At 47.1% G+C, this 27,234-nt stretch overlaps 1 protein-coding gene across 1 annotated transcript in view; it reads right to left on the reverse strand.

Moving 5' to 3' along the window:
* Positions 1-27,234, reverse strand: part of ARHGEF4 (Rho guanine nucleotide exchange factor 4) — a gene marked incomplete at its 5' end in the record, with an annotated part of 148,824 nt that overhangs the window by 114,828 nt on the left and 6,762 nt on the right. Inside the window, 4 exons of the mRNA XM_081242521.1 lie at positions 4,608-4,904; positions 14,749-18,375; positions 23,427-23,537; positions 25,042-25,373. Coding sequence (XP_081098647.1) covers positions 4,608-4,904; positions 14,749-18,375; positions 23,427-23,537; positions 25,042-25,373 — 4,367 coding nt within the window. The remainder of the gene's footprint in view (positions 1-4,607; positions 4,905-14,748; positions 18,376-23,426; positions 23,538-25,041; positions 25,374-27,234) is intronic.

Below are 27,234 nucleotides of genomic sequence, written 5' to 3' on the forward strand. Positions count from 1 at the left end.
GGGACGCGGGTTCATGCCCCAGTCCGGGAAGATACCACATGCCATGGAGCAGCTAGGCCCGTGAGCCATGGCTGTTGAGCCTGCGCATCCAGAGCCTGTGCTCCGCAACAGGAGAGGCCACGACAGTGAGAGGCCTGCGTACCACACACACAAAAAAAAAAAAAAAAAAAAGAAGTGGTTATATTGATATCAAAGTAGACTTCAGAGCAAAGGGAACCAATTTTACACAATCTTTTTAAGAATACAGAAAAGGAGAGACTACTTTCCAACTCATTTTATGAGGTCCATATTACCCTGATACCAAAACTATGGAAAGATAGTACAAAAGCAAAAGCCCCAGCTCAATATCTCTCATGAGTTTAGATGCAGAAGATCTGGACAAAGTATTAGCAAATTAATATAGGAATGTATAAAAATTATACATTCCATATATACTGCATGACCAAGTGGGATTTATTCCAAGTGGAGAAGGCTGATTCAACATACCAAAAAATCAATTAATATAATCTACCATATCAAGGGGCTAAGGAAGAAAACAAAACGATCACATCAGTTGACACAGAAAAAGCTTTTGAAAAAAACCCAACACACATTTATGATTAAAAAAAAAAATCTCAGCGAACTAGGAGTAGAGAGGAAATTCCTCAACTTGAGTAAGAGATACTATAAAAACTCTACAGCTAACATCATACTTAATAGTGAAATATTGAAATTTATCCTATTAAGACAAGGAATAAGGCAAGAATATACACTTTTCCCACTCTTAGTCAACACAGTACTAGAATTCCTAGCCACTGCAATAAGGCAAGGGAAAAAAAGCATACAGATTAGAGAGGGAAAAATGAAACTGTCCCTACCTGTAGATGATATGACTGTCTACATAGAAAATCCCAAGGAGTCTTTAAAATATATTCCTGGAACTGATAAATGAATTCAGCAAGGTCACAGGCTACAATATCAACACATAAAAATCAATAATATTTCAATATACTAAGAATCAACTGGTGGAAAATAAAATTAAGAACACAATGCCATTTATAATAATCCCTAAGAAAATTAAATGCAAAGATATAAATTTTTAAAATGTATAGGGTCTGCATCTTATATATAGAAATTGCTAAATAATTCACAAAAATATTCTTAGAGATAATAAATTCAGCAAATTTGCAGGGTACAAGATCAATATACAAATATCCATTGTACTTCTATACACTAGCAATGAACAAGCCCAAAAATGAAATTAAGAAAACAATTCCATTTGCAATACCATCAGAAAGAATAAAATAATTAAGAAATATTTAACCAAGGATGTGCAAGACTTGTACAGTGAAAATTACAAAACATTGTGAAAAGCAGTTAAAGAACAGCTAAAAAATCAGACAACACCCTGTGTTCATGGATTTAAAGATTTAATATTGTTAAGAAGGCAATACTCTCCAGAATGATCTACAGATTCAATGTAATCTTATCAAAATCACAGTGGCCTTTTTTTTTTTCCAAGAAATGAAACAACTGATCCTAAGATTCATTTGGAACTCTAAGGGACAGCAAATAGCCAAAATAATCTTGAAAAATAACACAGAGGACTCACACACCCCAACTTCAAAACTTAATAGAAAGCTACAGTAATTAAAGCAGTATGATATTGGCAAAAGCACAGATGTATAGACCAGTGGAATAGAATTGAGAGTCCGGAAATAAACCGATACATCTAAGGTCATTTGGTTTCTTACAAGGGTGTCAAAATCATTCAATGAGGGAAAGAATAGTCTCTTCAACAAGTGGTGCTGAGTAACAAAATATCCACATGGAAAGCTTGAAGTTGGAACTCTACCTCACAGGAAAACACAAAAATGAATTCGAAATGAATACAAAACCTAAAGATAAGAGCAAAAGGTATAAAAACTCTGAGAAGAAAGCATAAAAGTAAATTTTCATGACCTTGGACTTGACAGTGGATTCTTGGGCATTACAATAAATTCATAAGCAACAAAAGAAAAAAACAGATAAATTGGATTACATCAAAATTAAATACTTTTGTGCAGCAGTAGACACTATCAAGAAAGTGAAAGGCAACCTACGGATGGGAGAAAATACTTGTAAATCACTTATTTGATAGGGGTCTAGTATCTCCATACATAAGAACCCCTACAAGTGAACCACAAAAAGATAAATAACCCAATTTAAAAATGGGCAAAAGCCTCGAATAGACATTTCTCCAAAAAAGATATACAAATGGCCAACAAGTGTATGAAAATATGTTCAACATTAGTCACTAGGAAAATGCAAATCAAACCACAATGAGGTACCATTCAGACCCAGTAGTATGGTACAGTTTAAATGAAACAACACAAAACAACAAGTGTCGGGGAGGATGTGGAGAACTGGCAACCTTCGTACATTGTTGGTAGAAATGTAAGATGGTGTAGACAACAGTTTGGCAGCTCCTCAGACAGTTAGTCATAGAATTACCATGTGTCCTGACAATTCCACTCCTATGTATAGACCCCAAAGAATAGAAAACATGTATACAAATGAAAGCTTATACGCAAGTGTTCCTGACAGCACTGGTTACAATAGCCAAGAGGTGGAGACAACCCTATGTCTATCAGTGGATGAACAGATAACAAAAACAAACATAGCCACACAATGGAATATTATTCAGTCATAAAAAGGAACAAAGTGCTGCTGTATGCTACAACAGAGAAGAAACCTAAAAACATGATGCTAAGTGAAAGAAGTCAGGCACAAAAGGTCACACACTTTAATTCCATTTATATGAAATATCCATAGGTAAATAGGTAAATCCATAGAGACGGAAAGCAGATTAGTGCTTGCCAGGGTCTAGGGAGGGGAAATGGGCTGTGACTGCTTTTTAGTTGTGAAGTTTCCTTTTGAGATGATAAGAATGTCTGGAACTAGGTAGAGATAAGGCCTGCAAAGTCTTGTGAATCTACTAAATGCCACTGAATTGTACACTTTAACATGGTTCTTTTTTTTTTTTTTTTGGCGGTACACGGGCCTCTCACTGTTGTGGCCTCTCCCGTTGCGGAGCACAGGCTCCGGACGCGCAGGCTCAGCGGCCATGGCTCACAGGCCCAGCCGCTCCGCAGCATGTGGGATCCTCCTGGACCAGGGCACGAACCCATGTCCCCTGCATCGGCAGGTGGACTCTCAACCACTGAGCCACCAGGGAAGCCCATGGTTCATTTTATGTTATGTGAATTTCACCTCGATTAAAAAAAAAGTGGTATGGAGAACAGTATGGAGGTGTCTTAAAAAACTAAAAATAGAACTACGACCCAGCAATCCCACTACTGGGCATATACCCTGAGAAAACCATAATTCAAAAAGAGTCATGTACCACAATGTTCATTGCAACTCTGTTTACAATAGCCAGGACATGGAAGCAACCTGTGTCCATCGACAGATGAATGGATAGAGAAGATGTAGCACATATATACAATGGAATATTACTCAGCCATAAAAAGAAATGAAATTGAGTTATTTGTAGTGAGGTGGATGGACCTAGAGTCTGTCATACAGAGTGAAGTAAGTCAGAAAGAGAAAAACAAATACCGAATGCTAACACATATATATGGAGTCTAAAAAAAAAAGGTTCTGAAGAACCTAGGGGCAGGACAGGAATAAAGACGCAGACATAGAGAACGGACTTGAGGACATGAGGAGGGGGAAGGGGAAGCTGGGATGAAGCTGGGAGAGAGTGGCATGGACTTATACATACTACCAAATGTAAAATAGATAGCTAGTGGAAAGCAACCACATAGCACAGGGAGATCAGCTCGGTGCTTTGTGACCACCTAGAGGGGTGGGATAGGGAGGGTGGGAGGGAGACGCAAGAGGGAGGAGATATGGGGATATATGTATATGTATAGCTGATTCACTTTGTTATAAAGCAGAAACGAACACACCATTGTAGAGCAATTATACTCCGATAAGATGTTAAAAAAAAAAAACAGTACCTGAAACAGAAAAAAATAAATAAAGGTGGGTATCAGGGATGAGGTGAGACTCAGGGATGTGTATTTCACAAATACTTGATAATAAAAAATATTGCTCTTTTATAAAGGGAAAGAACAAGAAACAGAGTTAGGGATTGGGTAAAAGGTATGCTTTTATAAACTACTGAGTCATTTTTAAACAGCTGACAGTTCCATGTAAAAATCATGGTGTCAAAATGTCCCTAGAGACAAAATCTAGTTCTCTTTATATAATTTTGTTTGATTAATTTAAGATTGTTATATCAGAATGTCATGCACCTTTATGAGTATTAGAGCTAATGCTGTCCAGTGTCTAACACAGTGTTCGACACAGAGTGGGTCCTCACTGAATGGTAATTACTATGGAAAGGGCTTGAGGACAGGCCCCGCCTTCTTCAGTTCTGCCCCATTGCCTTGCACAGGGCCAGACTGCAGAGAGGCAAGAGGGAGCCACAGCCTCTGTGGCTCTCAGACACATCACTATGCAGTGTCTCTCCTGCAGGCTGTATAGGGCAGAGGTGGGCAGGGGGCAGGAAAGGCAAGCAGCTGCATTGGAAGTGGGGGTACCAGGCCAAGTCTGATGACGATGGCATGTGAGCAGCTTACTTGGATTCCATCTTTACATGCGTGCATCTTCCTTTCAAACTGGGCCAACTTCTTCAACTTCCTCCTCCGCATCTTCTCCAGCCACAGGTCATCTAAACTGATGTGTGAGTGCTGAGAGATGCTCCTGGGTTGTGAAGGAGTCTCCCTGGGGACGTCCTCTGCAGAGACGAAGGGGAGGGTCCATGTCCCCGTCCCAGCAGTAGAGAATGGCCCCTGAGCTGGCTCAGTGTGAAAAGCTTTCAGACCGCGGGAGCAACTGGGCTTCTTGCCTGGGTGTTCTTCCCACGGCATGTGGTTCTAGAGAACAGAGAGGAGAACATAGCAAGTGAGCACAGTGTCCTTTCTCTGTTTAGTTTCTTTTGGGTATAAACCCATGTTTTGGTTAATCCCTAAAATACAGATGCCAGTGAAGTACTTTGTTCACAGTAATTTTGGAAAATGTGAAGATTAGAAACAAACCAAACCTTGTTTCTGTTAAACTTTCTACTTTCAAGACTATTTCCAAAAAATCAAGTCTTCTACCTTGATCAAAGAATTAGGTCTTGAAAGTAATTACTGAGCTTGGCATGCTCATTAGAAACACTTTTTAAGGGTCAGTGGCTGGGGCAAAAAGCTCTTGCCTAAACAGTACTGCCTGAGAACAGAATTTGAACAGAAACACACTCAGGCACTTGTTACTCCTTCTGTCTTGGCACGGACATTAACGAGATGTACTCACGCTGCACCTTCCTTAGGCGCCTGTGCTGCCTTCACTTTGTCCCGGGTTGCAGTTATCCACTCAGGCAACCTAACTGAATTTCAAAGTAAAATTTGTCCACACTAACAGAATACTTTGTCTTCGTGTTGCACAACCATCCATCTCTCTGTCCTTTGAAATCAACCCATCACCCTGGGAGAGGAAACCTGTCTTCCCATGTGTTGTTTGAGTCTAACGACCCTCCATCCCAAGTCCCACCCCAGTGGACACCTCCTTCACAGCACCTCTTTGGAATGTCATCCCCAAGCACTTTGTGTATACGATTTGGGGGAAACACAAGTGAAATTTCTCTTGACTATTTCAAGAGGCTACATACATACACACAGACACACAGACACACACGTATATGGAGAAAGAGAAGGAGGCAGAGGAAGGGGAGACATAATTAGTACGTAATAGTTTGGTGTACAGCGTGGGAACAGGGACTTTTCAAAGCTTGCCAGGTGATTCTAATATGCATCCAAATTCGAGAATCACTGGGTAATTTATTTTTTTTTTGGCGGTACGCGGGCCTCTCACTGTTGTGGCCTCTCCCGTTGCGGAGCACAGGCTCCGGACGTGCAGGCTCAGCAGCCATGGCCCACGGGCCCAGCCGCTCTGTGGCATGCGGGATCCTCCTGGACAGGGGCACGAACCCGCGTCCCCTGCATCGGCAGGCAGACTCTCAACCACTGCGCCACTAGGGAAGCCCCACTGTGTATTTTTTTTTAGCACCCAAATATTGCTCTAAGTTTAAAAAGTGCTTTTACTTAGTTCCCCCCCTCAAGTCCACTGTGAGCTAGAAACAGCTGGCATATTATCCATATCCTATAAATAAGGTACTAGAAACTCTGAGAGCTTAAGTGATTGCCTGAGTTCACACAGCTCTGTGTGTCATCACACAGTTGACCCTTGAACAACATGAGTTTGAACTGCATGGGTCCACTTGCAGATTTTTTTCAATAGCAAATAGGATCCATGGATGGTTGAATCTCTGGATGTGGAACTGTGGATACGGAGGGCTGATGGTTAAGTTACTGTATATTTAGATGTTCCACTGCACAGAGGGTAGGCGCTCCTCAGCCCTGCGTTGTTAAGGGTCAGCTGTACTCTTCTGATTCTAAATCCCATGTCCTTTACACGCTTCTACATTGTGAAAATTCCTGTTGTTTCAAAGGTGGAAATAACAACTCTATAACTAAGCAAGGACCACACCTTAGACTCGTTTATAACTCTCAAAGTCCCCGCAGAGGGAATGGATGTTAATGAGCACATCTTTATGCGAGACTCTCTGGTGCATTAGTACATAAAGAAGCTGTCCTCCTAAGGCTTTCAGTGAGTAAATGACATAGAGCTGCCTGGAAGGAAGCCAAGCCACCCTCAAGCTGGCACTTCCACAGGAACGTGCTTACTGCCACTAGAGACGAGCTCACTTATTTTCAAACAAAAGAAAACTTGGACTTTTTCAATGCACCATTCCCTAGGTTTCTGCCAGCCTGTACCATAGTTGTTGGCTGGGACCTCTGGATGCCATCAGTGATAGTTTTATCCTCAACTTTTTCTTTATCAGAACTTTAGAACATTATCATTTTCATAGCTTGGTTACGGGCCTTTAGAGAGAATTCTGGCTGGTGAATGGTGTCCTAAGTGTCCTTTATTTTTTGCCTTTCTGATGGAAAAGAGCTCTCCTCCCTTCCAATTTCTCCACCTTGGGGGTGCTACTAGGGCCATATATCTATTTACTCACCAAGGAACTTTGATTTTCTCAGGAAAAAAGGTCTTTGTTCTAAGGCCATTAATTACAGCAGTATTTGTAAAACCACCAGCAGCACCCAGTATGGTGGGCAGCCTCTAAGATGGCCATCAAAAGACTTCACCACCTTGATGGAGGCCCTTTTATGAGCTTCTCCCCTTGAGTGTGAGCTGGACGTAGTGACTCACTTCTAATGAATAGACTTTGGAAGAAGTGACGGGATGTCACTTCCAAGATTAGGTCATAAAAAGGTTGTGGCTTCCATTTGGGGGTGCCTCTCATGGACCCCTTGCTCTGGGAGAAGGCAGATGACATACTGTGAACAGGGCCACGGAAAGGCTCACGTGGCAAGGAACTGATGTCTCTAGCCAACAGCCAGCGGGGATCTGAGGCCTGTCCGCAGCCACCTGAGAGAGTGTGGAAGCAAGACATCCTGCAGTCCGACCTTGAGCTGAGCACAGCCCCTGCCAACACAGTGACTACAGCCTTGTGAGAGACCATGAGCCCAGGCTTACTCAGCTGGTTCTACAGCAACAGGTAACTCCTACTCCTGGGAACTCGCTAGAGCTGCAGACTTCTGAATCCCATCAAGACTTGCAGATTAGAAATTCTGGGAGTGGGAAATGCCCACTTAGGGGATTCTGATGCAAGGTGGAATGCTCCGCTTGAGAATCGGTGTGCTAGAGAGACAGGCAAATAAGAGAGAGGCAAGGCAGTCAGGCTGTTCTGGTGCTCCTGTGTGTCCTAGGGTGGAGGGTCAGGGAGCAGACTTTGGGGTTAGGTAAGCTGAGCTTGAATCCTGGCTCTGGCTCTTACCAGCAGTGTGACTTTGGGCAAGTAAGTTTCTTCAATCCGCTTTTGTTTCTTCATCTGTAAAATGGGAATACTAATACTCTCAGAAGTGTTCTGAGAATTAAATGAGGTAGTGCACATAAAACACACAGTATAATGCCTGTCACATTCAATACATCAAGCCAACATTACTGTTTTTGTTAATCAGTAGACAGGGCTGAGATGGCTGAGGTGGTGATGGGGTCCTATCTCTCCGGAATGATTCGTTTTCAGATCCCACCTGAGAACGTCACTACAAAAGTACGACTTAGCATTCAACTCATTCTGTGAGTTTTCATTATTTGGGGGAGACGTTTTTCACTTTTATTGGGAAAAGTTTCTACAAATTCTCTTTGTAGTGTTGGGCAACACAGATTCAGTTTATTCAGCTTGCATGCCAGTAAAGTAACCTTGTTACCCACAAATGAACAAGGTGCTCTCCTAATGTGTTTAATGTCATTCCATCAGCCAACACAGGCAAGGCAGATCAAAACCCATTACACATAGTGCAAGGTATGTATACATTGTCTTACGAAATGAGAATTTTCAGAATAAAGAAGGGTTCCAATAGGTAGTCAACTTCCTGACTTTCTCAAGCCTTTCTTGAGCACGTGGTATACGCCAGACAGCACTGCAAGTGCTAGAGATTCAGCAGAGAACAGAACGAAGCTTGCTGCCATGGAATTTTCTAAGCAATGGGAACTCGAAGATGTACAAAACAGAGTCCCAGCTCTCCAGGTGATAAAGACATATAAATGCATATGCTTTCTTTACATAGATTAAAAGTAGACGGTATATGGATGGTCCTAGAGATGATCATACTAAGTGAAGTAAGTCAGACAGAGAAAGACAAATACCATATGATATCACTCATATGTGGAATCTAAAAAATGGTACCAATGAACTTATTTACAAAACAGAAATAGACTCACAGACATAGAAAACAAACATGGTTACCAAATGGGAAAGGGGCAGGGGATAAACTAGGGATTTCGGATTAACAGGTACACACTACTATCGTATACATAAAACAGATAACCAACAAGGACCTACTGTATAGCACAGGGTAAGTGGATGCAGAAAGGGCAAATGATTTAGCCCAGCATAGGACACTATCTAAAGGAAAGGAGTTATCAGAGACTATGCAGGACAGGGGCAAGTCCTAGGGAAACATACAGAGGTTTTGCTTTGAAGTCTGTGTGTGAAAGTGTGGCCCTCAGGTAACCACCCCTAGCAGGTTCAGCCTAGTTACTATGCATACTCTCTTTTTCATTTTCCCTCTCTCCTCCTCAAATTGCCAGCCAACTTAAAACACCAGACACTTATAGTTTCGAATAATTGAACAAGAGGATCCAGATTCTGGGGTAGCAGACTGGCTGACATACTTCTCCCTATTTGTCCCACTAAGTACAGCTAAAATCTTGAGACATTATATATGAAACAAAAATATGAAGACTCTGAATGGTAGAGAGAAGAAGGTACACCAGCTAGGGATCCTAGAATGCAAGGAACAACACACCAGTGAGTTCCCTAAGTTTTCTCTGCGTCACATATTCCACTTATATATACCTCATATATAGGTCCTGGAGAATCTTGCAACCTGGAAATACCACTAGGCACAGGCATAAAGTCCCAACAAAAGCCTGCTTTCTCTACCCAGAGGAGCAGACTAGCAAGACGGAAAACTTTTAGGTAAGAACTGCCCTACTCTAGCATGCAACATCCCCTCATTTCCTGCCTTCCTGACCTAAGCACGAGTGGGAACTTCTGACCTCATCTAACTATAATGAGGCACAGTTCTCTCCCAGCCAAATGGTGTCAAGAGGCCTAGAGGGTAGCTGGGATGTTGATCCCCTTCCAGTGGTAATGGGGCTCTCTCCCATGGTGTCTTCCATCCAGGGCAGTGAGGCATCCCTCCCCTGCCCCACTGGGGTGATGTAGGAGGAGACCTAGTAGAAAACCAGGATTTTCACCACCACCTAGCATTAACAAAGCCTTCCTACCCCATGGGGAACATTAACAAGTCTCCCTCTGAACCATGGAGGTGTCAGTGGAGTTATAGTAGAGAACCTCAACTCCTGTTCCCCCCGACCCATCAGTAATGAGACACCCCTTCCTGCAACAGATTGTCAATAGAGGCCAAAAAAAGAACCTGGGATTTCACCTACACCTGGCAGTCATGAGGCAGTGCCCACTTTTCCCCACTGGGGTGGTGTTAGAAGTGGGCTTCAAAACAGAAGATTTAAATAAGATACAGTGACTCAAAACATACTACCCCAAATATCCAGAATAAAACAGAAATTCACTAGTCATACCAAGATTGGAGAAAATCTCAACTTGAATAAGAAAAAACAGTCAACAGATGCCAACACTGAGAAGATGCTGGAATAATCTGATAAAGATTTTAAAGTAGCCATCAAAAAATGTTTCAACAAGAAATACAAATACTCTTAAGACAAATGGAAAAATAGAAGATCTCAGAAAATAGAAAATGTTAACAATAAAATAGAAGATATAAAGAATAACCAACTAGAAATTATAAAACTGAAAAATGCAATAACTGAAATTTAAAACTTCAATGAATGGGCTCATGGGAGAATGGAGAGCACAGAGGATCACTGAACTTGAAGACAGAACAACAGAGATGACACAATCTCAACAAAAAAGAGAAAACAGACTGAAAAAAAAAAAAAAGGCTCAAGGACCTGTGAAAGATAAAGAAAGATCAAACAGTAGGGTACTGGAATCCAAAAAAGAGAGAAGAAAGTAAGTGGGGGTGAAAATGTAGTCCAAGAAATAATAGTTAAAAATTTCCAGAATTTGGCAAAAGACATGAAACTACAGATCTGAAATTAGACGAACTCAAGGAAATCTACATGAAGAAACTTCATAATCAAACTTCTGAAATCTAAGGACAAAAAAGACAAATGTTGAAAGCAGTGAGATAGAAAAGACACTTTTCCTGTAAGGGAAAAGCAATTTAAATGACATCATCAGAAACCATGAAGACCAGAAAGAAGTGGCCCAACATTTTTCAAGAGTCACTCATCAAGAAAACAATTGTTAATGCAGAATCCTATATCCAGTGAAAATGTTCTTCAGAAATGAAGGAAAAAATCAAGACACTCTCAGAGGAAGGAAACTGAGAGAATTTGTTGCCATCAGATATACCTTTAAAAAATGACTAAAGGGGGCTTCCCTGGTGGCGCAGTGGTTGAGAGTCCGCCTGCCGATGCAGGGGACACGGGTTCGTGCCCCAGTCTGGGAAGATCCCACGTGCCTCAGAGCGGATAGGCCCGTGAGCCATGGCCACTGGGCCTGCATGTCCGGAGCCTGTGCTCCACAACGGGAGAGGCCACAGCAGTGAGAGGTCCGCATACCGCAAAAAAAAAAAAAAAAAAAAAAAAGTGCAGGATGTGAAATCTTGGAAAATTAAAGCCTCTATAGATGGCATGATCATAACCATGTTAAGTACATAAAATTTGTTTATAGAGTGAAATCTGGAAGTAAATTTAACAAAATGTTACGAATGGTTGTTTTGGAATAAAAGAACTCTTGCTTCTCAAGAGCACTGTGGAGAAAGAAATGGGAACACCACTGAATTCCTTGCAAATTGCTCCTGCAATCACAGCCTGCTCTCCCAGGAGCAGCCACTAGATGGAGCCTCAGCCCTAGCTCTAAGTTCAGTTTCTGTCCATGACTGCCCAGGGCTTCAGCTAGAGCAAACTTTTCAGAGCTTTCCCCACCTTCCCTTCCTGTGTTCATGTATCTGCCTCTCTCTTTTCTTTGTACATGTTCTGATGCACAAGCATAAGAGGCCTTCTCACTCCTCCTGTGAGATTTGAAATAGAAAGAGGAGTAGGAATGAACATTGATCCAGTACCTGCTTCATGCCTGACCCTTTCCTGGGCAGTTTACAATCACCTCACTGCTTGCTAAACACAGCAGGCCGTCCGGGTGTTGGCTGAAACCCTCCGCACCGTAGACAACACCTCCTGAGCACAGGGACAATCTCAAGGGAATGTTGTTTTCCACTGTGTACATATATACACATATACATTTGTATGTATAGCACTGTTAGGTCAGTTTTATGATTATATTGTTTAGGTCCTAATAATCTTTTTCTACTACTTGATTTTACTCTGAGTTAACTAACACTATAGTGTCTTTATTTTTCAATTAAGTTCTCTATGTATTTCAGATAATCAAAAATTAAAAGGAGCAATGAGCAGCTAAGTTGGAGAAACGTCAGGAAGTGGGCACTCTTATATCCTGCTATGTGTTAATGGTCACAATCATTTCAAAAAGTAACCTGAAATCTATTCAAATTAAAAACACATGTACTCTTTGGGACTTCCCTGGTGGCGCAGTGGTTAAGAATCCGCCTGCCAATCCAGGGGACACAGGTTCGATCCCTCGTCCAGGAAGATCTCACATGCTGCAGAGCAACTAAGCCCATGCACCACAACTACTGAGCCTGTGCTCTAGAGCCCGTGTGCCACAACTAGTGAAGCCTGTGCGCCGCAACAAGAGAAGCCACTGCAATGAGAAGCCCATGCACCACAACGAAGAGTAGCCCGCACTCTGCGTGTAGCAACAAAGACCCAAGGTAGCCATAAATTAATTAATTAATTTAAAAAAACAAAAAAACATATGTACCCTTTTATTGTGCAATCCCTCTTTTATATCCTGCAGAAATAAAAGCATCAATACCTCTGGACATCTGATCAAGGATGCTGTTGCAGCATTACTTACAATGGCCCCGAACTAGAAGTGACCTCAATGTTAATCAATAGAAAAATAGTTAACTAAAATACTATATAGCCATACTATGAAATAGCATGTGACTTTCAACTAGGGAACAATGTACGTAAAACCCCTGGAGGACTGTATTTGCCGTATTATTAAAGTAAACAAGATAGTTACAGAGTAATATGCGGGCATGATGCCACCGTGTAACCCTCTCTTCCCAAATCTCCCCCTTACAATCCTGTGTATGTGTGGTGATAATGCGGATCACACACATAGACTGCTGACGTTATTTCCTTCTGTGGAATGGGATTGGGAGGTTTTAAAGGGAAATTATTACCTTTTCTCTTCTACATCTGTATTGACTTTGTTTTTAACTTTACTACTAATAATTAAAAAAAAAATAAGTAACACAACAAGGAAAAAATGCTTGAAAGTTAATGTCTAACTCTTTACCGATGAGGCCATATGTCGAATAAAGTGACGTAATTTCAGCCGGTCGTGATCACTTTTGAATGTCTAACGCCTAATTCCAGTGTGTTGGGAACACACCCTGTGAAATCCCACCTCTCCCAGCTCGGTTCCTCCTAAGCAGCCCACACAGGGCCTGGAGGCCGGAGTGAGTGCCCCACGCCTGTTGGTTACGGTCCACAGGGCCCTCCAGGTTGTCCCTGTGCTCAGGAGGTGTCGTCTATGGGAGGAGCAGGTGCGGGGGCTTCAGCAAACACCCGGACAGCCTGCTGTGTTTAGCAAGCAGTGAGCTGATTGGAAAGGGGCCAGGCAAGGGCCAGGCACGAAGCAGGCGCTGGATAAACGTTTGTTCCTCTTCCTCTTTCTCTTTCGAATCTTACGAGAACCTCGTATGCGTGCGCATCAGAACCCGTAGGAAGGCTAGAGAGCCTGAGCGCAGGGGAGAGGGAGACCCTCGGCGCAGCTGGGTGGCTGACACCTGCCGCAGGCAGACCGTGGCCGGCTCGCCAAAGGCGGGGCCTCGCCAGGACCCGGGAGGCAGCGCGCAGGGCGCCTGCACTTGGCCCTGCTCGGAGGCTAACGCTGAACCTGAGGCTCTTCCACACCAGCACAGTGCTGGGCACGTGGGAGACACTACACCTATTTGTCTAAAGAAGCAAAGGGGCGAGGGCACATGGTTGCAGGAGCGGACAGGGAAAAGGGAGGTTTGCTTCCACAGTCCCAAGACTACTCTTCCGGAATTTCCCCAAAGCTACCTCCTTCCGAGGGCAGCCTGACTCGTGAGAAATCCCAAGTTGGTATATACCCTTTCTTGTCCCTGACCCACCACCCTGTTCCCTGTCGTCGGTGGATGTCTTTGCTTTGGGGGAAAGACCATTTTCTTTTACCAGGAATTTCAGAAGCACCAATAATCTCTCTCCTTCTACTGAAACAAAGTCAACTGGATCAGGTTTAGATTTAAAAAATAAACCCATAGGGCTTCCCTGGTGGCGCAGTGGTTGGGAGTCCGCCTGCCGATGCAGGGGACGCGGGTTCGTGCCCCGGTCCGGGAAGATCCCGCGTGCCGCGGAGCGGCTGGGCCTGTGCGTCCGGAGCCTGTGCTCCGTGGCGGGAGAGGCCACAGCAGTGAGAGGCCCACGTAACGCAAAAAAAAAAAAAAAAAAAAAAGAAAAAACCATAAATATACTAGAAAACAACGTGAGGAAATTTCTTTTTTAAATTTCACAGCGGGGAAGGATGAAGGCTGACATACGAAAGCCTGCCTCAGTCACCTGATACAAAATGGCCAAAGACTATGAACAGGCAGTTGATACACACGGGAATTCAGATAGCTTGAATTATACAGGGAAAAAGGAGACCACACAAAGTTACAATGAAATGCCAGTTCCCACTTGTTAGTTTGGCAAATTCCAAGAAACTGGTCTGGCTGGGTTGATTCAGGTGGGGCATTCATGTGTGTACGTGGGACGGTCTCCATGGAAGGCAGACTGGCCTTCCTTTTCCTCCTCTCCCCTCACTTAGGGAAATGTCACGTGTGGTCCCCTCCTTCTCGCGCCTTAGAAGGTAAATAAACAGTTTGGTGTGAGTCACAGATAACTCACCTCACTCCCAAGAAGGTCCTTAAGCGAGGGTGCTGTGCTCAGGCCACAGGGATGCTGGCCTCTTTTCCTGCTCTCTTGCCTCTCACACTGGTCTAGTGCCTGCAGAGAAAGTAGGAGGCTTGTCCAGGCCTTGGAGGTCTTGGGGCTTCCAGGGGCCTCTGAGCTGCTATCCACATGGCTGGAGCTTCCAAGAGAAACCGCTGAGATGGCCCTGCCCCTGCCAGAGTAGTGGAAATCCACCCGCTGGGCACCAGGCCTGGGGCTCTGGGGCTTGGGGCTCAGGGGCTTACAGGGCACACCTTGGCTTCCATATACCAGGCAACAGATGGAGCTGGAGGGAAGGGTGTGGCTGATCCCAGCATGCTGCCTCCCAGGACTGGTGGGTGACAAAGGCCCAGACTTTTCAGGAAAGTTACCTGAAGGTAGGTATTTACCACTTTCCTGAGCGCTTGTACATTTGACAGTTGGTTCACTTTTTCTCCTGTTATCTGAAGAGACCAAATCGCTGGATGACAAAGGTGCGGGGGAATGTGGGAGTGTCCAGTGATCTCTAAAAACGTAGCAGCTCTCCTTGTCCTCTGCCTGGTCCTCGCGGTGGCTACTGGTGCCTAGTGGGGAAGGTCTGGGGGGATTCAAGATCTCCGGTCCTGGAGCCAGACTCACTAAGGAGGGCTTTTTGGGGCCTTCGGCATCTTTGCTTTTCAGAACGGTGCGCCAGGAGGTCTGGTGCAGCCTGCTCTTTTTCTTCTGGTCCTTGAAAGAACCTGGAAAACAGTCACCAGTGTCCTCTTTTTCTAAAACTCTTGACTCAAAAAAATTTGCAAAGGTCTTATGAGCTGAGGCCAACCTCGCGCTGAGCCTTTTCTCTGGGGTTTTGAGTCTCTTGGCGTCGCAGCTTTCTGACGACTGTCTTCTGCTACCGAGGTCCCCACGCGTCTCCACATGGCCCCCTTCCGTCAGCCCTGAGAGCCCTCGGCCTGCGCCCTGGAAGCCCATCTCGGGAGAGGCGCTGGCGTGCGCGCCGCGTGGAGTTGTCCCGACCCGGCCCGACGCGCTCTGCCCGCTGGCCCCCGGGGGCAGACTGTCCGTGCACAGCTCCTCGAGGCCGTTAGAACCTCCAGGGCGGCCCCCTCCCGGGCTCTCGGCGGCCGAGGGCTTGCCTTTCCGTAAGGAGGTCACCTTGGGAAACGCCAGCCGCCTCCCGGGCTCCCGCGAAGCCTGGCGGAGCCGGCGGGGCGGTCCGGGCAGCCGGAGCGCACGGGTGCGGGCAGGGGCTTGGGCGCCGGGCCGCTTGTCCGCACCGCCCTCCGCTGCGCGCACCCCTAGCGTGTCCTCGGGGGTCTGGGCCCCGGGCGCCCCAGCAGCTTCCTCCCTGGCCGCCGGGGTCCCGGAGCTCTGGCTGGCTCCGGGGGGGTTCTCTTCCGCAGGCGCCCCTGTGCTCAGCAGGCCCCCTGCGGCGCGCCCTTGGGAAGCCGTCTCTTCCCCGCCCGGGGGCCTCTCTTCCGAAGCCGCCTGGGGGATCAGAACTATCGCAAGCTCTGCGGCTGCGGCCACCTGCCCAAGAGCCTGGTCTTCACCTCGCAGTCCGAGGGCTGCCGGTAGCTCACACTCACTGCCGTCCGTTGGTGGTTTCTCAGGCCGGGAAACCACACGTGGGGTCGCTCCAGCACTGCAGGGAGACCCTGGTCTTTCCTCCAGAAACTCACTGGAATGTGTTTCTGGAAGAGGACCCACTTTCCTCCTGGTGGCCTGCAGCCCTTTCTGCTCAACAGCTACAATGATGAGCGTGCCCTTAGAAGACGTGTCTGCTCTGGGCTCTAGCTGGAGGCCCTCTGCCAAGGCTGGGGCACCACCCTCGTGCCCCTGGTCACACTCCTCACCCCCCCAGGGGCAGTGAGACACGGTGACTGCTGCGACTCCTGAAGAACCCTGCAAGGCATTTTTCGTGAAGTTGGGGTCTGGAACCATCACGTCTTCTGCTTCCTTGGAAGTGTCTGTCGTGTTTGCTTTCAGGGTGGTCTCTGGAGCGTCTGAGTGATTGCTTACTCCAGAGCAAACCCCCGAGTCTTTGCTCCACACCTGCGACCTGCTGCTATTGCTGGGATGATGTGGGAACTTGGCCCTAGCACGTGGCTTTCTTTTCTCACGGAGGATATCCTTTGATGTGTAATTACTGGTTTGGTTTCCTGCCTCAACAGAAATGTCCTGAAGGCGCCTCTGTTTATCACTCACGTCCTCAGCATCTGGTGCCAGGCCAGCGCTTAGGGGTTCCTCTGTTCTGCTTTCTGGGCCGTGTCCCAACGTGCCCTCGGCTGGTACCAGCACTTGCTCTGCGTCGCAGCTCACCAATGCCGCAGTAAGGCGTGCAGAGACCGGGCAGGACCCAGAATCCTGTCCTGACTGGTTTTCCAGCCAGAGACGTTCAGAGGGCGTGTCCTGAGAGGCCCTTTTCCAGCTAAGAGCGCTGGGTTCAAGCTGATCCTCCAAACCAGGAGCCTTCCTCTGGGAAGCAGGAAGCAGATGAGACAGCTGGGTGGGGACCGGGTGAAGAGGGTGCTGTGTTCTCAGAGCCCGTTCCGCTTGTGTCGCTTCCTTCACATGGCTCCCAAACTTCACAGAGTTCTGCCCTAGAGGACCCTCAGAGTGTCTTAAGGGAAACTCTGCTATGGAATGGGCCCTGTTCAGCGTCGTCGTGTGCTGACAGCAGTGCCTTGGGAATGCCTTGCCCTTGTCACCGGTCTTTTCTGGGGCGCTACGGCAAAGCTTGGCATGTAGGAGGCGTGATGTCCCTAAAGGAAGCTGGCAGGTGGCATCAAAGCCGGGCTGGGAGCGGAGCAAGCCTGTGTTCAGTGCGGGGCCCGGAGTACTTCCCTTCCCTGTCCTGGCTCCCGGAGGGGCTGTGCGAGGCAGCTGAGTTCCCCTGTCCCTGTTGTGGATGTTCGGCCAGCTCCGGCCCTGTTCATAGCACCAGAGAAGAAAGGGCCAGACCACTGGGACGTCCAGATAACTCTCAGACCTGGATTTCTGAAGAGAAACATCAGAGGACACCCTGAGGTCTTGTACGGTCACCTCCTTCGCTGGCGGGAGGCCGCAGCTGCCCGTGGGCCCCTGTGCACAGCCCTGTGTGCGGTCAGCAGTCCCTGCCAGTGGCAACTCTCGCTCCGGGCCGGCCACGTCCTCCCGAAGGTGCACGGCCCTCACCTCTCCAGCAACTGCAGCAAAGGCTCGTACCCCACTTTTGCAGGACTCTTCCTTGAAGTCAAGGTACAGATCTAGTTCCTCTTTGGGGTCAAGCCCAGGGACACCAGTTGAATGCTGCTCCTGAAGGGTGCTGGATGCTGGGGTGTCACGGCATCCCCTGCGTGCTTCTCTGTCCTCAGAGGTACCATCTGGAGTGAGGCAGATTCCCCCTAGGAGGTCACCAGGCAGGGACTCTGTGTCGGAAGCACTTTCAAAGGGGTCAATTTTTGTGTCTGATTGACTTTCACTCTGGTGGGACAGTGTCTCAAAAGCGTCGTGGTCTGTTTCCCGGCTCCGCCCCTGTTCCTCTGGTTCTGCGGGAGAAGGGGGGAGCCCCTTGTCTTCAATCTCACCTTCACCTGGCAGGTGTACACTTGGCTCTGGAGTCTGGAAGGGCAAGAAGAGAGGAGTCACAGACAAGGCCTGAGGACATCTGCACACATGTACACTGCACCTGCCTTTGTCAGAAGGAAGAAGGTTCAGAAATGTTTCATTTGTTCCCCATGTGAAGAGAAAAACCAGAGGACCCCCTGAGGTCTTGTACAGTCACCACCTGTAGGAAGAGAGTGGTAAATATGAAAAGCTACCTTTTTTTTTTTGCGGTACGCGGGCCTCTCACTGTTGTGGCCTCTCCCGTTGCGGAGCACAGGCTCCAGATGCGCAGGCTCAGCGGCCATGGCTCACGGGCCCAGCCGCTCCGCGGCATGTGGAATCCTCCCGGACCGGGGCACGAACCCGTGTCCCCTGCATCGGCAGGCGGACTCTCAACCACTGTGCCACCAGGGAAGCCCAAGAGCTACCTTTTCTTAGCACAGAAAAGAAGAGATGGAGCCAAACCCAAACAGTAGGGAGAAAGTGTAGCACATAGTTAAAGCAGCCCTATTAAAAATCAGAATAGGCGGAATGAGCATGTGCAGTTTAAGTATGAACTGTTGTCTGAGTCATGGTGAGAAGCATGTCTGTGCCGAATGTGTTCAGCAAGAAAGAGCAAATGAATATATGTTTGCTTTGTGTTCTGTTTGTTGTTATGTAACCAATTAAAGTCAAGGCTCTTACACTTAGAAGTGTTTTCTGAGTTAGGTTTGCTGCAGGCAAAAGAAAGAAAGAAAAAAAACCCCCCACACAAGAATTATTGAAATTGCAATCATATTTTGGGATGTTATAAATGCCCAAGACAGCTTTGAGAACAGGAGGAAAAGTGGAGAACTTGTGCAAGTATTTGCAGAGTTTCATTCTCTCATTACACATTTTTCAATCAACTTGTTATAATATCATTTATATGCATCCATTTAAAGTGTATAGATCTGGGGACTTCCCTGGTGGTCCAGTGGTAAAGAATCTGCCTTACAATGCAGGGGACATGGGTTCGATTCCTGGTCAGGGAACTAAGATCCTACATGCCGCAGGGCAACTAAGCCCACGTGCCACAACTACTGAGCTTGCGGACCTCAACTCAAGAGCCTGCGTGCCCACATGCTCTGGAGCCCGCGTGCCACAACAAGAGGAGAGAAAACCCGCAGGCCACAACTAGAGAGAAGCCCGTGTGCTGTAACTAAGAGCCCATGCACCGCAACGAAAAAGATCCCACATGCCTCAACGGAGGTCCCGCGTGCTGCAACTAAGACCCGATACAGCACCCCCCCCCAAAAAAGTGTACAATTCTGAGCGTTTTGACAAATGTATACACCCATGTAACTACCACCATGATAAAAATCCTATTTCCTTTTCCCAAAGAAGTCCCTGACCCTCCCCAGTCACTCCTCGTCTTGAGGCAGGAGATAGATGGGCCCCAGGCTGAACAGCTGAAGTTTCTTCCCTGTGGACAGAGACTCCATAACAGCAGGAGTGAGAGAGGAGGCTGGGCCCCGCCCAGATAAGAGATAAAAAAAAAAACCCCACATATTCCTCGTTCTCAAAGTTAAAGAAAGAGACCTTCCCGACTACATATGTGCAGAAAGGCTCCTTAGGGGTCAAAAAGGGAGTGGGCGCCACCCCATAGTAGGTGATGTCAACCTTCCCACAGCCCTCTTCGCTAGAATCCACCTTGGCTAAGAGATGTGCACACAGGGGAGGACCCTGAGATGTACCAAATACAGACTCAGAACGAGGCAAAGCAAGATGACTGGCCAAAGGAAACCTGGAAAAAAGGCCCCATAAAAGTGATTCAAACTACCACGAGGGCGTGACTTTCTCTCTGAGCCCGCCTGTGTGTCTATCCACATGTACCCTTTTTCCTCCTAATAAACACTTCACTTGCTTCACTACTTTCCGTCTCTATGTGGAAATTCATTTCTACACAGCTGATGGGCCAGGGCCTTGTCACTGGCCACTGGTCCCTGGTGGTCTAGTGGCTAGGATTCAGCGCTCTCACAGCTGTGGCCTGACCTCAAACTCTGGCCGGGAACAGAAAGCCTGCTTCAAGCCTCTGCAGGCCGAGGCCACCCGAGACTCTCTTCCTCCTTGTGCGCTGTTTCTGCCACACAATCTAGATTTGCCTTTTCTAGTTTTAGGTGACCAGAATATGCAGTATGTACTCGTTGGGGGCTGGCTTCTTTCTCTCAGCATAATACTCTAGAGATTCATCCATGTATCTTGGTTGTAGCATGTATTATACCTACAACAACACCTTGAACTTTGTGATAATGCTGTACCCAGCATTCAGTTCTCAGACGCTCCAAAGATTCCCCAGACCCGGAGTAGGACAATCACTTGGCCCCGTGTCTATAGCTAAGGCTCCTTCGCACAAACTTGGTACAGAAGCTGTTCACTCAACCAGCCCTTCCCAAGCACAGATTCTGAGGTCTTGTCATTAGAGGTTTCTTAAAATAAAATGGCTTTTAATCCTCTTTACCTACAAGGAGAAAAGCAGACAAACGCCAAAGCATGTGATGTGTGAGGTATTTAAGCTACAGGGTAGATTCAGAACATCAGAAATAATATGATACTATAGTTTCGAATATGTGGCAAAGCAGAAAGGAGGTGGGAATAGGAAAGGAAACATTAAAAGTCAAACCAGGGCTTCCAGAGTGGCGCAGTGGTTGGGAGTCCGCCTGCCGATGCAGGGGACGCGGGTTCGTGCCCCGGTCCGGGAAGATCCCACATGCCACGGAGCGGCCGGACCCGTGAGCCATGGCCGCTGAGCCTGCGCGTCCGGAGCCTGTGCTCCGCAACGGGAGAGGCCACAGCAGTGAGAGGCCCGCGTACCGCAAAAAAAAAAAAAAAAAGTCAAACCGTTTGGAAAGCAGGGCTGTGTGGTGGCCACGTGGTGTCCAAGAGGAGGGAGGAATTACGGAAGGCCTGGTCTCCCCCAAGTCCACTGCAGGCACGTGCTCCCGTGGCCCAACTCCCAGGTGGCAGGCCCCTCACTGGGGCAGGAGCAACAGTCTCCGGCCTATAGGCTTCTGCTCAGTAACTCCTGCCGTCAAGAGCACCTCCGTTCCTTCACCTCGCCGACCTGTTATTAAACTGGGAAGGGACCCCTTGACCATAGAGCGTTTCCTCAGCTCTGTCATAGCTCGATGTCACCTCACAGACTCATATGGGCATCAATATTCACGTTTCAGGCCCAGAGAATTCCAAAGGACCAATGATCTGGACATTGACTACGCCAAGATGTCAGAGGTCTCACTCCTGACCCCACCCCCTGCTCAGCATCGTGACCCAGGACACTGCCAGTTAAAGGAACTGTACCCCCCGCCTGGGTCTTGATGAGAGTCAAGCCTTTCTTTGACTTCCAGGTATGCTGGCAAGAGGTCTCACTCTGTTTCAACGAAAATAAAAAGCCTTTGTTGGGGACGGGGTGGGGGGGACCCCTCTAAACTCTCTCAGATTACAATATTGGTATAGTCTGTGCAAAAGCACTGGAAATCCAGCTTTAATATTCCTTAAAGTGTTTAAATGCCGAATATGAAGAGTACATTTTTTAAAAAAGCATTTGATTTGGTTGACTATTAGATTCTAAATCTTATGAAGAAAGTTTTTTCTTTTCCCCCTGAGTTGTTTCAGGAGTAATTCTCAAATACGTAATTCCTCAGCACAAATCCATATGATTTCAAGGTTATCCCTAAGGGATGGTCTGGGGGTTGAATCTACAGGCAAAAGTGTTCTTTTTGCTGAAGCTCAGAGTTATTTCTGGGGGTTAGGGGTGGATCAGATTTGAATGTTTTTAAGCAGAAAAGCTCTCTTTATTTTGTCACAGGTCTGGCACTTCCTGTCTTATCTCTATAACTTTGTGAGGCTTCAAACGCTAGGGCAAGGTGTTTGGACTTTCTCCTGTAAGAAACAGAGAGCTGCACGCAGTGGGTGTTTGCACAGAGGGATGAAGTGGTGACAGAATACATTAGGGAGTTGAGAATGGTGTTGACGAATGGGCTCCAGCACCCTGACCCCAACCCTCCTGACTTTCACTTCTCCCCTCACCTGCAGTCACCGGCAACAAACCTCTCTCCATCAGAATTCCTGCCCGCATCCCCCAGAGCACCCCACCTTCTTCCCTTTTCAAACTCCTCAGTAATACAATTTACATTTTACCTCCACACTTCCTCATCTCCCATTCAGTCTTTAAAAAAACATTAGTATTTGATGACAAGACATATCCCTTCTAAATACAAATTCAGTTGCAAGCCATTAGTTTTAATAGGTGGTATGTGCATTATCTTGCAGTTTTATTGTTTTTCTAATTTCCATTATGATTTGCTCTCTGACCCATAATTTATTTAGAAGTAGGTTTTCGTTATCTTTTTGTTCCTGATTTCTTTTTTTTTAAATTAATTAATTTATTTACTTTTGCTGTGTTGGGTCTTCGTTTCTGTGCGAGGGCTTTCTCTAGTTGTGGCAAGCGGGGGCCACTCTTCATCGCGGTGCGCGGGCCTCTCACTATCGCGGCCTCTCTCGTTGCGGAGCACAGGCTCCAGCCGCGCAGGCTCAGTAGCTGTGGCTCACGGGGCCCAGTTGCTCTTCCCAGACCAGGGCTCGAACCCGTGTCCCCTGCATTAGCGGGCAGATTCTCAACCACTGCGCCACCACGGAAGCCCTTGTTTCTGATTTCTATTGAATTACATTGTAATCAGAGAGTGTGGTCCGTATGATTCTTTGAGATTAGTTGAAACTGGCTTTATGGCACAGTACAAGCTCCTGTTGAAACCACGGGTAATCATTAGTTAAATCCATGTCACTTGTGATCTGCCTTCATTAATCAAAGTCATTTTAATTGTTGCTACAAAAGACTTGCATTTCCTCCCAGTGGCAATAAGCCTAAATAGTAAGATGTTTGCCTGGTTGTTTTGCAGAGTCAGCTGTCTAGTTGAAGCTGAGCTGGTTAAGACTGCGTGGGACCGCCACCCTTCAACGGCGCCTGCTCCGGTGTCCGCTCAGTGACCTTTTGAATCTGCAGAGGCGGGCAGCTTAGTTACGGCCGCACAGAACGGAGACTATCACACCTTTTTCCAATCACCTTTCCCCACGCTGTACTCTTTAGCCCCTAAATACCCCGAGGCCCTCTTTCGGGAGGCGGATTTGAGATTTGGTCTGCAGTCTTCACGCTTGGCTGCCTGGCAAGTAAACGAATACACAGTCTCCTAGGGCTCCCCCTGGTGGCGCAGTGGTTGAGAGTCCGCCTGCCCATGCAGGGGTGTCAACAGTCCTGGTGTCTTCTGGTCCTCTACCCAGCATCCGAAAGCAACACAGCACTGGTATCTCCCAATCCCCCACCAACAGCACAGAACCTCCCAGACCCCATGGCTTCAGCCCTTCCCAGGGGCAGATGTCCCAGGTAGGCACTTCTTTCTACCAATGGCAATGGCAGAGATAGAGTGAGAAGCCCACTGGCACTGGGTAGCTGGAGAACAGCCAGGGGAAGTGCTCTCTGTTCTGTGGGTTGGGATTCCCACACTCACCTAGCAATGCCAGGAAGCCCAGGGAAGCCATTTCTGGACCCTGCAGGCAGCACTGATAGGGATCAAGGGCGAGCTCAAGCAGAAGAATGAAGCAAATCAGAATAGCATGGCAAAAGCTCAGAAAACTAAACTGTCATTGGAACTGCAGCCAATAAAAGAGGCCAGACCTACATACTAAATCTAAACAGGGCAGGGGGCTTCCCTAGTGGTGCAGTGGTTAAGAACCCACCTGCCAATGCAGGGGACACGGGTTCAAGCTCTGGTCCAGGAAGATCCCATATGCCATGTAGCAACTAAGCCCATGTGCCACAACTGCTGAGCCTGTGCTCTAGAGCCCACAAGCCACAACTACTGAGCCCACGTGCTGCAACTACTGAAGCCTGTTGCCTAGAGCCTGTGTTCCGCAACAAGAGAAGCCACCGCAATGAGAAGCCTGTGCACCACAAGGAAGAGTAGCCCCTGCTCGCCGCAACTAGAGAAAGCCTGTGCAGAGCAACGAAGACCCAACACAGTCAAAAAAAAAAAAATTTAATTATTTAATAAATTAATTTAAAAAAACTAAATAGGGCAAATGCTTGCTAAAAGAGATTTAAATAGGGTCAAGAGTCTCTTAACATGAGGCTCTTCCTGAAGATGGTGGCATAGGAGGATGTGGAGTTCATGTCTCCTCACAAGTAGGGCACCTGCTAGGTGCTGATGGGGGATCTCGGACACCTAAGGGGATGGGAGTTATCCCTGTGTGACCAGGTAGGACATAGGAGGGAAGGAGCGAGGGAAGGAAAGTGGAGGTGGGATGGGACCAGCACCCCTGAGTGGGGGCTGGGGGAGAGGAGAGGCTCCTACGCTCAGAGGGGCCCACTCACGGCGAGGGGATCAGCGGGCATGGACAGGGACCTTTGGGGGACTGGGGGATTGGAGGGGAATAAAGCCAGTGTCACCCCTGCCCACTTGGGCCCTGGCAAGCCTGCTGGAGTCCTGGGCCTGAACCCCACCCTGGGGCCCCCACAGGCTTCATGGTTCCCAGGCCTAAGCCCCCCAACCAAGGCCTCTTCCAGCTGTGTGGGTCTCAGGCCTGAACCCCGCTGCCAAGGCCTCTTCTGGCCACACAGGTCCCAGGCCTGAGGCCCCTCTGACCCCCCTCCAGCCACATGGGTCCCACCTGAACCCCGCCACTGCCAAAGCCTCTTCTGGCCATGCGAGGCCTGGGCCTGAGTCCTGCCCCTGCCATGGACTCTTCCGGCCGCATGGGTCCTGGAGGACCTGAGTACTGCCACCCACAAGGCCTCCGTGGGCCAAGCGGGTTTTGGTGGGCCTGAGCACCGCCCCCCATCAAAGCCGCCTCTGGCCATGCAGGTCCAGGCGGAATGAATGCAGCTCCCTCTCCAAGGCCTCTTTCAGCTGTGCTGGCCTCTGTGGGCACGCCTATGGAGGCCTGCGCCCCAGCTGGCCTGCATGGGCACATGTGCTCCAGGCCGGCTTCAGGAACAGATGCTGGTGAGAGGAGCACACGCAGAGGTGGGGCTGACACAGCAGGTCCAGAGACCTACCTAGAGGTCTTGGAGCCCTACTGGGGAGGTGGGGGTTGGCTGTGGCTCACTGTGGGGACAAGGACACTGATAGAGGAGGCACAGGGAACTTTTTAATGTTTAAAAAGGTTTTGATTCTTACCTTTTAATTTTATCTTTTATTCGATTGTGTTTTTATTTATTTATATTCATATTCATATTATTATTATTGCTGTTGTGGTTCTGTTTTGTTTTGCCATTGTTTCATTTTTATTGTTATGTTTTCTAATATATTTTTTAAATTTTTCCAATTTTCCTTCACATTTTATTCTTTGTTATGGTTCTGCTCTTTTCTGTTCGTTGCTTTCTTTTTTTTTTTTTTTGCCGTGCTGCGTGGCTTGTGGGGTCTTGCTTCCCAGGCCAGGGGTTGGGCCTGAGCTCCTGTGGTTGGAGCAACGAGTCCAAGCCACTGGACTAACAGAGAACTGCAGGCCCCAGGGAATGTTAGTGGTGTGAGCTCTCCCAGGGGTCCTCATCTCGGCAGTAACACCTGGCTCCACCCAACTGCCTGAAAAATCCAGTGCTGGACACCTCAACCATAAAAAGAAATGAAATTGAGTTATTTGTAGTGAGGTGGATGGACCTCGAATCTGTCATACAGAGTGAAGTAAGTCAGAAAGAGAAAAACAAATACCGAATGCTAACACATATATATGGAGTCTAAAAAAAAAATGGTTCTGAAGAACCTAGGGGCAGGACAGGAATAAAGACGCAGACATAGAGAATGGACTTGAGGACACAGGGAGGGGAAGGGTAAGCTGGGACGAAGTGAGAGAGTGGCATGGACATATATACACTACCAAATGTAAAATAGATAGCTAGTGGGAAGCAGCTGCATAGCACAGGGAGATCATCTGCTTGGTGCTCTGTGACCACCTAGAGGAGTGGGATAGGGAAGGTGGGAGGGAGACGTAAGAGTGAGGGGATATGGGGATATATGTATACATATAACTGATTCTGTTTATTATACAGCAGAAACAAACACAACATTGTAAAGCAACTATACTCCAATAAAGATGTTTTAAAAATGATATGATTATTGAGGGAAACTGTGCAAAGTTTCTGTGGGATCTCTCTTATTATTTATTACAACTGCATATGAATCTACACATTTAAATTCTATAAACTTACACTTAAATTACATTAAAAAGCATAATTAATGAACACTCAAAACAAAAATAAAGTATATGTTGCGAAATGCACAGCCTTACCATCAACTAAAGATGTGCAAATAGAGATGGCTCTATCTACTAGCATGTAGCAGTACTTTTTCAGACCCTGAGCCCAGGCTGTGAGGATATGATGACACTGCAAGTTGTCTTTGTCTCTTATAAATTCTGTCTGGCAATGTGTGAAAAGAATGAATAACATTTTTTGGACATCTGGAATTTGATTCAAATTCCTGGTCCATTACTTTCTGGCTGAGGGACCCTGAGAAATGGCATACTCTTTTCACCTCACTTTCTTCATCTTCAATGACAGGGGTGATTACTTACAGGGCTGATGTGCAGCTCTAACAAGCTCTTGTATAAGAATCTAGTACCGTTCCTGAGAACTAGAAGGCACTCAGTAACATGTTAAATTCTTTTCATAAAAGGAAAAAAGTCTTATAAAGAAAGTATCACACACAGATAGTTTTAAAGTTTTCAAGTTTTAAAGGAATGTACTGGGACTTCCCTGGTGGTCCAGTGGGTAGAACTCCGGGCTCCCAACGCAGGGTGCCTGGGTTTGATCCTTGGTTGGGGAACTAGATCCCACATGCCTGCCACAACTAAGAGTCCACATGC

Source organism: Mesoplodon bidens (assembly GCF_964165515.1).
Source record: "Mesoplodon bidens genome assembly, chromosome: 8".
Classification (NCBI taxonomy): domain Eukaryota; kingdom Metazoa; phylum Chordata; class Mammalia; order Artiodactyla; family Ziphiidae; genus Mesoplodon; species Mesoplodon bidens.